This window comes from Panulirus ornatus, chromosome 7 (assembly GCF_036320965.1).
Source record: "Panulirus ornatus isolate Po-2019 chromosome 7, ASM3632096v1, whole genome shotgun sequence".
NCBI lineage: Eukaryota > Metazoa > Arthropoda > Malacostraca > Decapoda > Palinuridae > Panulirus > Panulirus ornatus.
In genome coordinates this window covers 16,604,771-16,619,115 of record NC_092230.1, presented here as the reverse complement: position 1 = coordinate 16,619,115, position 14,345 = coordinate 16,604,771, and the positions used below count along the sequence as shown (strand labels likewise).

The following is a 14,345-nucleotide window of genomic DNA, read 5'->3' as shown; positions in this document are numbered from 1 at the left end:
GTGGAGGCAAAGCTGAAGATTTGTAGAGATTTTCAGAATAGAAGAGAGAATGTTGGGATGAAGAGAGTGGTGAGAGTAACTGAGCTTGGGAAGGGGTCTTGTGTGAGGAAGTACCAGGGGAGATTGAGTACAGAATGGAAAAAGGTGAGAACAAAAGATGTAAGGGGAGTGGGGGAGAAATAGGATGTATTTAGGGAAGCAATGATGGCTTGCGCAAGGGATGCTTGTGGCATGAGAAGCGTGGGAGGTGGGCAGATTAGAAAGGGTAGTGGGTGGTGGGATAAAGAAGTAAGAGTCTTAGTGAAAGAGAATAGAGAGGCATTTGGACGATTTTTGCATGGAAATGATGCAAATCACAGGGAGATGTATCAAAGAAAGAGGCAGGAGATCAAGAGAAAGGTGCAAAATGCAAAAGAGTGGGCAAATGAGAGTTAGGGTGAGAGAGTATCATTAGATTTTAGGGAAAATAAAAAGATGTTTTGGAAGGAGGTAAATAAAGTGCGTAAGACAAGGGAACAAATGGGAACTTCAGTGAAGGAGGCTAATGGGGAGGTGATAACAAGTAGTGGTGATGTGAGAAGGAGATGGAGTGAGTATTTTGAAGATTTGTGTGGAGTGAGTATTTTGAAAGTTTGTTGAATATGTTTGATGATAGAGTGGCAGATGTAGGGTGTTTTGGTTGAGGTGGTGTGCAAAGTGAGAGGGTTAGGGGGAATGGTTTGGTAAACATAGAAGACGTAGTAAAAGCTTTGCAGAAGATGAAAGCCAGCAAGGCAGCGGGTTTGGATGGTATTGCACTGGAATTTATTAAGAAAGGGGGTGACTGTATTGTTGACTGGTTGGTGAGGTTATTTAATGTATGAATGACTCATAGTGAGGTGCCTGAGGATTGGCGGAATGCTTGCATAGTGCCATTATACAAAGGCAAAGGGGATAAAAGTGAGTGCTCAAATTACAGAGGTATAAGTTTGTTGAGTATTCCTGGTAAATTATATGGGAGGGTATTGATTGAGAGGGTGAAGGCATGTACAGAGCATCAGATTGGGGAAGAGCAGTGTGGTTTCAGAAGTGGTAAAGGATGTGTGGATCAGGTGTTTGCCTTGAAGCATGTATGTCAGAAATACTTGGAAAATTAAATTGATTTATTTGTAGCATTTATGGATCTGGAGAAGGCATATGATAGATTTGATAGAGATGCTCTGTGGAAGATATTAAGAATATATGGTGTGGGAGGCAAGTTGTTAGAAGCAGTGAAAAGTTTTTAATCGAGGATTTAAGGCATGTGTACATGTAGGAAGAGAGGAAAGTGATTGGTTCTCAGTGAATGTTGGTTTGTGGCAGGTGTGTGTGATGTCTCCATGGTTGTTTAATTTGTTTATGGATGGGGTTGTTAGGGAGGTGAATGCAAGAGGGAAAGAGGGGCAAGGATGTAGTCTGTTGTGGATGAGAGAGCTTGGGAAGTGAGTCAGTTGTTGTTCGCTGATGATACAGAGCGGGTGGCTGATTCGTGTGAGAAACTGCAGAAGCTGGTGACTGAGTTTGGTAAAGTGTGTGAAAGAAGAAAGCTGAGAGTAAATGTGAATAAGAGCAAGGTTATTAGGTACAGTAGGATTGAGGGACAAGTCAGTTGGGAGGTAAGTTTGAATGGAGAAAAACTGGAGGAAGTGAAGTGTTTTAGATACCATGGGAGTGGATTTGGCAGTGGATGGAACCATGGAAGCGGAAGTGAATCATAGGGTGGAGGAGGGGGCGAAAGTTCTGGGAGTGTTGAAGAATGTGTGGAAGTCGAGAACATTATCTCGGAAAGCAAACATGGGTATGTTTGAAGGAATAGTGGTTCCAACAATGTTATATGGTTGCGAGGCATGGGCTATAGATAGAGTTCTGCGGAGGAGGGTGGATGTGCTGGAAATGAGATGTTTGAGGACAATATGTGGCTTGAGGTGGTTTGATCGAGTAAGTAATGATAGGGTAAGAGAGATGTGTGGTCATAAAAAGAGTGTGGTTGAGAGAGCAGAAGAGGATGTTTTGAAATGGTTTGGTCACATAGAGAGAATGAGCGAAGAAAGATTGACCAAGAGGATATATGTGTCAGAGGTGTAGGGAACAAGAAGTGGGAGACCAAATTGGAGGTGGAAAGATGGAGTGAAAAAGATTTTGAGTGATCAAGGCCTGAACAAGCAGGAGGGTGAAAGGTGTGCAAGGAATAGAGTGAATTGGAACAATGTGGTATACTGGGGTCGACATGCTGTCAATGGATTGAACCAGGGAATGTGAAGCGTCTGGGGTCAACCATGATAAGGTTTGTGGGGCCTGGATGTGGAAAGGAATCTGTGGTTTCGGTGTATTATACATGACAACTATAGACTGAGTGTGAACGATTGTGGCCTTTGTTGTCTTTTCCTAGTGCTACCTCGTGCCTATGCGGGGGTAGGGGGTTATTGTTTCATGTGTGGCAGAGAGGCGATGGGAATAAATAAAGGCAGACAGAATGAATTATGTACATGTGTATATATGTATATGTCTGTCTGTGTATATATGTGTACACGTTGAGACGTAAAGGCTTGTATATTTGCGTGTGTGGACGTGTATGTATATACATGTGTATGTGGGTGGGTTGGGCCATTCTTTCGCCTGTTTCCTTGCGCTACCTCACTAACGCAGGAGACAGCGACAAAGTGAATTAAGATAAATAAATGAAATAATAGACATATATATATATATATATATTATCCCTGGGGATAGGGGAGAAAGAATACTTCCCACGCATTCCTCACTTGTCATAAAAGGCGACTAAAGGGGACGGGAGCGGGGAACTAGAAACCCTCCCCTCCTTCTATTTTAACTTTCTAAATGGGGAAACAGAAGAAGGAGTCACACAGGGAGTGCTCATCCTCCTCGAAGGCACAGATTGGGGTGTCTTAATGATGAGAAAAAAGGAGAGATAGGTAGTATGTTTGAGGAAAGGAACCAGGATGTTTTGGCACTGAGTGAAATGAAGCTCAAGGGTAAAGGGGAAGAGTGGTTTGGGAATGTCTTGGGAGTAAAGTTAGGGGTTAGTGAAAGGACAAGAGCAAGGGAAGGAGTAGCACTACTTCTGAAACAGGAGTGGTGGGAGTATGTGATAGAGTGTAAGAAAGTAAACTCTAGATTGATATGAGTAAAACTGAAAGTGCATGGAGAGAGATGGGTGATTATTGGTGCATATGCACCTGGGCATGAGAAGAAAGATCATGAGAGGCAAGTGTTTTGGGAGCAGCTGAGTGAGTGTCTTCGCAGTTTTGATGCACGAGACCAGGTTATAGTGATGGGTGATTTCAGTGCAAAGGTGAGTAATGTGGCAGTTTAGGGAATAATTGGTGTACATGGGTTGTTCAGTGTTGTAAATGGAAATGGTGAAGAGCTTGTAGATTTATGAGCTGAAAAAGGATTGGTGATTGGGAATACATTGAGTTATACTTAAGTATACGTATGTAAGTAGGAGAGATGGCCAGAGAGTGTTATTGGATTACATATTAATTGATAGGTGCACGAAAGAGAGACTTTTGGATGTTAATGTGCTGAGAGGTGCAACTGGAGGGATGTCTGATCATTATCTTGTGGAGGCGAAGGTGAAGATTTGTAGAAGTTTTCAGAAAAGAAGAGAGAATGTTGGGGTGAAGAGAGTGGTGAGAGTAAGTGAGCTTGGGAAGGAGACTTGTGTGAGGAAGTACCAGGAGAGACTGAGTACAGAATGGAAAAAGGTGAGAACAAAGGACATAAGGGGAGTGGGGGAGGAATGGGATGTATTTAGGGTAGCAGTAATGGCTTGCGCAAAAGATTCTTGTGGCATGAAAAGCGTGGGATGTGGGCAGATTAGAAAGGGTAGTGAGTGGTGGGATGAAGAAGTAAGATTATTAGTGAAAGAGAAATGAGAGGCGTTTGGACGAATTTTGCAGGGATATAATGCAAATGACTGGGAGATGTATGAAAGAAAGAGGCAGGAGGTCAAGAGAAAGGTGCAAGAGGTGCAAAACAGGGCAAGTGAGAGTTGGGGTGAGAAAGTAACATTAAATTTTAGGGAGAATAAAAAGATATTCTGGAAGGAGGTAAATAAAGTGTGTAAGACAAGGGAACAAATGGGAGGATCATTGAAGGGTGCTAATGGGGAGGTGATAACAAGTAGTGGTGATGTGAGAAGGAGATGGAGTATTTTGAAGGTTTGTTGAATGTGTTTGATAATGGAGTGGCAGATATAGGGTGTTTTGGTCGAGGTGGTGTGCAAAGTGAGAGGGTAAGGGAGAATGATTTGGTAAACAGAGAAGAGGTAGTAAAAGCTTTGCGGAAGATGAAAGCCGGCAAGGCAGCGGGTTAACAAAGAAGAGGTAGTAAAAGCTCTGCTGAAGATGAAAGCCAGCAAGGCAGTGGGTTTGGATGGTATTGCAGTGGAATTTATTAAAAAAGGGGGTGACTCTATTGTTGACTGGATGGTAAGGTTATTTAATGTACTATGACTCATGGTGAGGTGCCTGAGGACCGGTGGAATGCTTGCATAGTGCCATTGTACAAAGGCAAAGGGGATAAGAGTGAGTGCTCACATTACAGAGGTATAAGTTTGTTGAGTATTCCTGGGAAATTATATGGGAGGGTATTGGTTGAGAGGGTAAAGGCATGTACAAAGCATCAGATTGGGGAAGAGCAGTGTGGTTTCAGAAGTGGTAGAGGATGTGTAGATCAGGTGTTTGCTTTGAAAAATGTATGTGAGGAATACTTAGAAAAGCAGATGGATTTGTATGTAGCATTTATGGATTTGGAGAAGGCATATGATAGAGTTGATAGAGATGGTCTGTGAAAGGTATTAAGAATATATGGTGTGGGAGGCAAGTTGTTAGAAGCAGTGAAAAGTTTTTATCGAGGATGTAAGACATGTGTACGTGTAGGAAGAGATGAAAGTGATTGGTTCTCAGTGAATGTTGGTTTGCGGCAGGGGTGCGTGATGTCTCCATGGTTGTTTAATTTGTTTATGAATGGGGTTGTTAGGGAGGTGAATGCAAGAGTTTTGGAAAGAGGGGCAAGGATGCAGTCTGTTGTGGATGAGAGAGCTTGGGAAGTGAGTCAGTTGTTGTTCGCTGATGATACAGAGCGGGTGGCTGATTCGGGTGAGAAACTGCAGAAGCTGGTGACTGAGTTTGGTAAAGTGTGTGAAAGAAGAAAGCTGAGAGTAAATGTGAATAAGAGCAAGGTTATTAGGTACTGTAGGGTTGAGGGACAAGTCAGTTGGGAGGTAAGTTTGAATGGAGAAAAACTGGAGGAAGTGAAGTGTTTTAGACATCTGGGAGTGGATTTGACAGCGGATAGAACCATGGAAGCGGAAGTGAATCATAGGGTGGGGGAGGGGGCAAAAGTTCTGGGAGCATTGAAAAATGTGTGGAAGTCAAGAACGTTATCTTGGAAAGCAAAAATGGGTATGTTTGAAGGAATAGTGGTTCCAACAATGTTATATGGTTATGAGGCATGGGCTATAGGTAGAGTTGTGCGGAGGAGGGTGGATGTGCTGGAAATGAGATGAGGACAATTTGTGGTGTGAGGTGGTTTGTTCGAGTAAGTAATAATAGGGTAAGAGAGATGTGTGGTAGTAAAAAGAGTGTGGTTGAGAGAACAGAAGAGGGTATATTGAAATGATTTTGCCACATGGAGAGAATGAGTGAGGAAAGACTGACAAAAAGGGATAAATGTGTCAGAGGTGGAGGGTACGAGAAGTGTGAGACCAAATTGGAGGTGGAAAGATGAAGTGAAAAAGATTGTGATTGATCAGGGCCTTAACATACAGGAGGGAGAAAGGCGTGCAAGGAATAGAATGATTGGAACGATGTGGTATACCGGGGTCGACGTGCTGTCAATGGATTTAACCAGTTCATGTAAAGCATCCAGGGTGAATCATGGAAAGTTTTGTGGGATGTGAAAAAAAGCTGTGGTTTTGTTGCATTACACATGACATCTAGAGACTGAGAGGGAACGAATGTGGCCTTTGTTGTCTTTTCTTATTGCTACCTCATACGCGCGCAGGTGGAGGGGGGGGTTGCCATTTCATGTGTGGCAGAGTGGCGACAGGATTGGATGAATGCAGCAAGTATGAATATGTACATGTATATATATATATATATATATATATATATATATATATATATATATATATATATATATATGTCTGTGTGTGTGTATGTATGTATTCGTTGAAATGTATAGGTATGTATATGTGTGTGTGTGGGCATTTATATATATACATGTGTATATGGGTGGGTTGGGCTATTCTTTTGTTTGTTTCCTTTCGCTAACTTGCTATCACTGGTGACAGCGCCTCGGTATAATAAAGCTCAAGGGTATAGGGGAAGAGTGGTTTGGGAATGTCTTGGAAGTAAAGTCAGGAGTTGGTGAGAGGAAGGAGTAGCACTACTCCTGAAGCAGGAGTTGTGGGAGTATGTGATAGAGTGTCGGAAAGGAAACTCTTGATTGATATGGGTAAAACTAAAAGTGGATGGAGAGAGATGGGTGATTATTGGTGCCTTTACACCTGGTCATGTGAAGATCATGGGGTTGTTGATGAGAGGGATTGGGAAGTGAGTCAATTGTTGTTCGCAGATGATACAGTGCTGGTGGTTGATTCAGGTGAGAAACTGCAGAGGTTGTTGACTAGGGTTGGTAAAGTGTGTGAAAGAAGAAAGCTGAGAGCAAATGTGAATAACTGCATGGTTATTAGATTCAGTAGGGTTGAGGGACAAGTTAATTGAGAGTTAAGTTTGAATGGAGAAAAACTGGAGGAAGTGAAGTGTTTTAGATATCTGGGAGTGGACTTAGCAGCGAATGGAACCATGGAAGCCGAAGTGATTCACTGGGTGGGGAAGGGGGCAAAGGTTCTTGGAGCATTGTAGAATGTGTGGAAGATGAGAACATTATCTTGGAGAGCAGAAATGGGTATGCTTGAAGAAATAGTGGTTCCAACAATGTTGTATGGTTGCGAGGCATGGGCTATAGATAGGGTTTTGAGGAGGTGGGCGGATGTGCTGAAAATGAAATGTTTAAGGACAGTATGGGGTGTGAGGTGGTTTGATTAAGTAATGAGAGGGTAAGAGAGATGTATGGTAATAAAAAGAGTGAGGTTGAGAGAGCAGAAGAGGGTGTATTGAAATGGTTAGGTCACAAGGAGAGAATGAGTGAGGAAAGATTGACAAAGAGGAAATATTTGTTAGAGATGGAGGGAATGAGGAGAAGTGGGAGACAAAATTAGAGGTGGAAGGATTGAGTGAAAAAGATTTTGAACGATTGGGGCCTGAACATAAAGGAGGATGAAAGGCGTTCAAGAATAGAGTGAATTGGAACGATGTGGTATACAGGGGTTGACGTGCTGTCAATAGATTGAACCAGGGCATGTGAAGCATCTGGGATAAACTATGGAATGTTTTATGGGGCCTTGATGTGGAAAGGGAGTTGTGGTTTCAGTGCATTACACACAACAGCTAGAGACTAAGTGTGAACGAATGTGGCCTTTGTTGTCTTTTACTAGCACTACCTCACACATGCGCAGGGGGAGGGTGGTGTTATTTCATGTGTGGCAGGGTGGCGACGGGAATGGATGAAGGCAGCAAGTATGAATATATAGATGTGTATATATGTATAAGTCTGTGTATGTATATGTAGGTATACGTTGAAATGTATAGGTGTGTGTGTGGGCGTTTATGTGTATCCATATGTAAGTGGGTGGGTTGGGCCATTCTTTCGTCTGTATCCTTGCGCTACCTCGCTAACACAGGAGGCATTGACTAAGTATAATAAATACATAAGTAATTATAAATAGATATATTTTTATTTCACATATACTTGCCATTTCCCGCATTAGCAAGGTAGTGTTACGAACAGAGGACTGAGCCTAAGAGGGAAAATCCTCACTTGGTTCCCTTCTCTGTTCCTTCTTTTGGAAAAGTATAGTCTGGAGGGGAGGATTTCCAGCCCCCCACTCCCTCCCCTTTTTGTCACCTTTCACGATACGCAGGGAATACATGGGAAGTTTTCTTTCTCTCCTATCCATTACCACTAGCAAGCAATTTAGGATGCTTTTAAATTTATTTTCCCCTTTATATTCACTAGAATTCAATGTGAAGTATATGTATTATAGTATTTTATATTTCCTGGTACATATCTACCATAGTATTTTTACTGGTATAATAGTTGGTTCTGTCACATTTATAAGAAAACCTCCTCATCTCCACTACTTACATTGTTTGATGTATGTGTTTTGATTACTCCGTCATTTTCAAGAACTTTATAATAGTGTAAATTGAGAGATGCCTGTATGGCTCAGGAAGAAGTAATTGATATATGGTAATCTTCATGTTGCAACAGATTGAAGGTATAGAAGAGAAGAAATTAAACCTAAAAGCCGCAGAACAAGGGAGATACAGACTTGGTGAGTCATCAAGAGCACAATGGAACATGCCAAAAATAAATCAGACACAAATATATGAAAGCCCATACAGGAAGCCAGAACATTGTATTGCCAGGAGTTATTAGAAACATGCATGGAACATCTAAAGATACATTTAAAAGAATATTTGATATATATTTGAAATCAGTCCCATATTAACCAAGAACCAATAATTGGTGGTCACTTTATATTAGCCTTACCATTTTGGCTGAATTCCATCATAGTATTCATAAGTAGGCATGCACACACACACACACACACACACACACACACACACACACACACACGCACGCACACACAAAGAAATATTCAAGTATCAACATTTTAGTTTTGGTTTCACTGTCATATAGACTTGGGCAAACTTGCTATGCTACTGATTGTATTTGTTCATTGTCCACAGAGGCTGAAAGAATAGAAATACCTTCAGTAATTGAATCATCCGGTGTCTTGCGTTTGATAAAGGCTCAAGCTGAAGATCGCCAAAGAATCCTTGATGGAATTGGTCCTAACAGACGGGCTCTCTGTGCACGGCAGGATATAGCTCTGAGGTAAATTGTTATAGTATTCTTTTATTATTTTTCATCCCATAATTGCAAGTGATCCTTGTCAAAACTACAAGATTGTATTCTCTTGTGCTCAGATATTGTTGTAGTAACACACATTTGATAATGATCACAGTGCTCTTCAGTTTGTCATTAGAGGAGTATCTTTTGAGACAACCTTAGAGTTTGCAAAATACTTCTTGTTTACCTTTTGTAAATGATTACTTAGTCCTTTGATTGTTAAAGTAGTGAGTGATAAGAATATGAGCTCATTGACATGTTACGCTTGAGAAAAGTGTTCCTTTTCCTTCATAACTCTTATGGTCTGTTACATTTTCCCAGAATCTACTTTTTCTTTTAGGAATTTATTTTGTGTTAACCCTTAAACACCAGGTAAAAGCAATCATAGTGGTTATGGAACTATGGAAACAGAAGTGAATCATAGGGTGGGTGAGGGGGGCAAATGTTCTGAGAGCACTGATGAATGTTTGGAAAGAAAGATGGATATGTGGAAGGGCCTAATTGGGTAAGCTTGAAGGTGTAATAGTCCCAGCAATGTTAAGTGTATTGAGGCACGGGCTGTTGATGAGAATGTGCAGAGGAGGGAGGAGGTGTTGGAAATTAATTGTTTGAGGCCAGTATGTGATGTGAGGGGTAGTTTGATCTAGTAAGTAATAAAAGGGTAAGAGAGAGATGTGGTAATAAAAAAGAGTGCGGGTGAGAGAGCTGACAGTGTGCTGAAATAGTTTAAACATACATAGAGAATGTGTGAGAAGATGTTGACAAAGAGGCCTTGTTGTGGATAGGGATCCTGTGGTTTCAGTGCATTACACATTACTGTTGAAAGAAATGCATGTAGAAGTAGAGTCTTTTCTTTCTTTCATACATGTTTACTGTTTCCCACGTTAGGAAGGCAGTGCTAAGAGCAGATATAGAAAAGGCCTTTATTTGGTCACATCCATTCTTTAGCTGTCATTTGTAGTTCACCAAAACCACGGACTTCTATTCAAAATCAGGTCTAACAGACCTTTCTTGGTATCCCTCATCTCCTTTACGTGCCTTGGTTCATTTCAATGACAGTATGTAGCCTCCTGTATGCCTTATATTCAAACCACCTCAGAACACCTTCTTCAGCTTTTTCAGTGGTACTTTTCATAATTTCACACCTCTTTTACCTTCTCATTGCTTACTCAATCAATTCTCCTCAAACCACATACTCTCCTTAAACATTTCATTTCCAACACCACCACCCTCTTCCATATATTATTATTTTTTTTTTTTTTTTTTTTTTTTTTTGTCGCTGTCTCCCGCGTTTGCGAGGTAGCGCAAGGAAACAGACGAAAGAAATGGCCCAACCCACCCCCATACACATGTATATACATACGTCCACACACGCAAATATACATACCTACACAGCTTTCCATGGTTTACCCCAGACGCCTCACATGCCCCGATCCAATCCACCTGATCCACACATCCTCTACCACTTCTGAAACCTCTCAATCAATACCTTCCCATTTATTTCCCAGGAATACTCAACAAACTTGTACCTCTGTAATTTGAGCACTCACTCTTATCCCCTTTGCCTTTGTACAATGGCACTATGCAAGCATTCCGCCAATCCTCAGGCACCTCACCATGAGTCATACATACATTGAATAACCTTACCAACCAGTCAACAATACAGTCACCCCCTTTTTTAATAAATTCCACTGCAATACCATCCAAACCTGCTGCCTTGCCAGCTTTCATCTTCCGCAAAGCTTTTACTACCTCTTCTCTGTTTACCAAATCATTTTCCCTAACCCTCTCACTGTGCACACCACCTCGACCAAAACACCCTATATCTGCCACTCTATCATCAAACATATTCAACAAACCTTCAAAATACTCACTCCATCTCCGTCTCACATCACCACTACTTGTTATCACCTCCCCATTTGTGCCCTTCACTGAAGTTCCCATTTGCTCCCTTGTCTTACGCACTTTATTTACCTCCTTCCAAAACATCTTTTTATCCTCCCTAAAGTTTGATGATACTCTCTCACCCCAACTCTCATTAACCCTCTTTTTCACCTCTTGCACCTTTCTCTTGCCCTCCTGCTTCTTTCTTTTATACATCTCCCATTCATTTGCATTTTTTCCCTGCAAAAATTGTCCAAATGCCTCTCTCTTTTCTTTCACTAATAATCTTACTTCTTCATCCCACCACTCGTTACCCTTCCTAATCTGCCCACCTCCCACGCTTCTCATGCCACAAGCATCTTTTGCGTAAGCCATCACTGCTTCCCTAAATACATCCCATTCCTCCCCCAATCCCCTTATGTCCTTTGTTCTTACCTTTTTCCATTCTGTACTCATTCTCTCCTGTACTTCCTCACACAAGCCTCCTTCCCAAGCTCACTTACTCTCACCACTTTCTTCGCCCCAACATTCTCTCTTCTTTTCTGAAAACCTCTACAAATCTTCACTTTGGCCTCCACAAGATAATGATCTGACAACCTTCCAGTTGCACTTCTCAGCACATTAACATCCAAAAGTCTCTCTTTCATGTGCCTATTAGTTAGCACGTAATATATATATTTTTTTTTTTTTTCTTTTGCTTTGTCGCTGTCTCCCGCGTTTGCGAGGTAGCGCAAGGAAACAGACGAAAGAAATGGCCCAACCCACCCCCATACACATGTATATACATACGTCCACACACGCAAATATTCATACCTACACAGCTTTCCATGGTTTACCCCAGACGCTTCACATGCCTTGATTCAATCCACTGACAGCACGTCAACCCCGGTATACCACATCGCTCCAATTCACTCTATTCCTTGCCCTCCTTTCACCCTCCTGCATGTTCAGGCCCTGATCACACAAAATCTTTTTCACCCCATCTTTCCACCTCCAATTTGGTCTCCCTCTTCTCCTCGTTCCCTCCACCTCCGACACATATATCCTCTTGGTCAATCTTTCCTCACTCATCCTCTCCATGTGCCCAAACCACTTCAAAACACCCTCTTCTGCTCTCTCAACCACGCTCTTTTTATTTCCACACATCTCTCTTACCCTTACGTTACTCACTCGATCAAACCACCTCACACCACACATTGTCCTCAAACATCTCATTTCCAGCACATCCATCCTCCTGCGCACAACTCTATCCATAGCCCACGCCTCGCAACCATACAACATTGTTGGAACCACTATTCCTTCAAACATACCCATTTTTGCTTTCCGAGATAAAGTTCTCGACTTCCACACATTCTTCAAGGCCCCCAGAATTTTCGCCCCCTCCCCCACCCTATGATCCACTTCCGCTTCCATGGTTACATCCGCTGCCAGATCCACTCCCAGATATCTAAAACACTTTACTTCCTCCAGTTTTTCTCCATTCAAACTCACCTCCCAATTGACTTGACCCTCAACCCTACTGTACCTAATAACCTTGCTCTTATTCACATTTACTCTTAACTTTCTTCTTCCACACACTTTACCAAACTCAGTCACCAGCTTCTGCAGTTTCTCACATGAATCAGCCACCAGCGCTGTATCATCAGCGAACAACAACTGACTCACTTCCCAAGCTCTCTCATCCCCAACAGACTTCATACTTGCCCCTCTTTCCAAAACTCTTGCATTTACCTCCCTAACAACCCCATCCATAAACAAATTAAACAACCATGGAGACATCACACACCCCTGCCGCAAACCTACATTCACTGAGAACCAATCACTTTCCTCTCTTCCTACATGTACACATGCCTTACATCCTCGATAAAAACTTTTCACTGCTTCTAACAACTTTCCTCCCACACCATATATTCTTAATACCTTCCACAGAGCATCTCTATCAACTCTATCATATGCCTTCTCCAGATCCATAAATGCTACATACAAATCCATTTGCTTTTCTAAGTATTTCTCCATACATTTTTTAAAAGAAAACCCCTGATCCCCCAAAATCCTCTACCCCCTTCTGAAACCACCTGCTCTTCCCCAATCTGTTGCTCTGTACATCCCTTCCCCCTCTCAATAAATTTCCCCTCCCATATAATTTACCATGAAAATTTGTCGATTATTTTAGGTGTAAGAGGGTTGTGGTGCTCGATAGGGTGAAAAGGGGAAGGGGGTATTGGGAATAAGTGGCATAGATGGCAGAATTTACGTGGATACGATAAATGGTGGATGTATATCTGTATGTGTGGTACAGGTCCCCCCACCCCCCCCCATTAAGGGATTGTTGCTACTGGATCCAAAAGGGGGGTTGTTTGGACTAGATTGTAATTGCACATTTAAGGCGGCATGGAAGGAGGGATGAGTAAGATATGAACTGGATAGTAAGAGGAGAGGGGGTAATTATGAAGGGGGAAAGTTAAAGAGATAGGGGATATAATAGAGTACAATTTATAAAAGTGTGGGAATAGAGTGATGATTTATATTGGATTATATTAAGGATTTTGTAGATAGATGAGAAGGAGATATGATTAATAGCTAGGGGGTGATAAGAAATATGGGGACGCAAAAAAGGATAGGTTGGGAAATGTGGAGGCAAGGGGAGGTCGATAGGGCTTGGGTAAGAATCGAATGTTATGAGGGGGTGGAGAAAGTTTTGGGTTGGTGGTAGAGAGATAACAATTAGAGATGGGGAAAGGGGGGGATAAGAGGGATAAGGGGAGGGTAAGAAGGGCGGAGGGAGGGGTGTATGAGAAATAGGACTTTTGGACTGGGGGTCAAGGCCATTTATTGAGGACAATTTGGAAGAGAGAGGAGCGGGATCGTTGTAGAGCGTAGGGAGGAGGAAATAAATAAGATAGTAACGGGAGTTGATTTAATACAGCAAATAGAGGCGGATGGAATATTGATGATGGGGCGATTGAATGAATAGGTGGAAAGTTTGTATGAAATGGAAGAAAAATAGAAAAGGTAGGAATGGGGGGGAGATAAGGGGGAATGGAGGGTAGATGGAGAGAAGTAGGGTAGGAAGATATATGGGGCGAAGGATATTGAGATAGGTAGAGATAATAAAGAGGCGAGGATAAAATTATGGGATAGAGGAGGGGGAGGGTTTACATGTCATTTTGAGGATAAGGTGACAGCATATAGTTAATGAGATGTAATCAATCATGTTTGCTCCTATCAGCATCATTAACATCCAAAAGTCTTCTCTTCGCAGCTGTCAATTAACACGTAATCCAATAACTCTCTCTCCTTTCCCCCTTTTCCCCACTTAAAAGTATACTTATGTATATCTCGCCCTTTTTTAAACCTGGTATTCCCAATCTTTAGTCCTCCTTTTTCAGCACATAAATCTACAAGCTCTTCACCATTTCCATTTACAACACTGAACACCC

At 41.9% G+C, this 14,345-nt stretch overlaps 1 protein-coding gene across 6 annotated transcripts in view; it reads left to right on the top strand.

The window, feature by feature from the left end:
- Positions 1-14,345, top strand: part of LOC139749432 (uncharacterized) — a 457,243-nt gene that overhangs the window by 429,314 nt on the left and 13,584 nt on the right. For all 6 annotated transcript variants that reach the window (XM_071663280.1, XM_071663279.1, XM_071663278.1 and 3 more), the window contains one exon: positions 8,859-9,006. In XM_071663280.1, the coding sequence (XP_071519381.1) occupies positions 8,859-9,006 (148 nt within the window). The remainder of the gene's footprint in view (positions 1-8,858; positions 9,007-14,345) is intronic.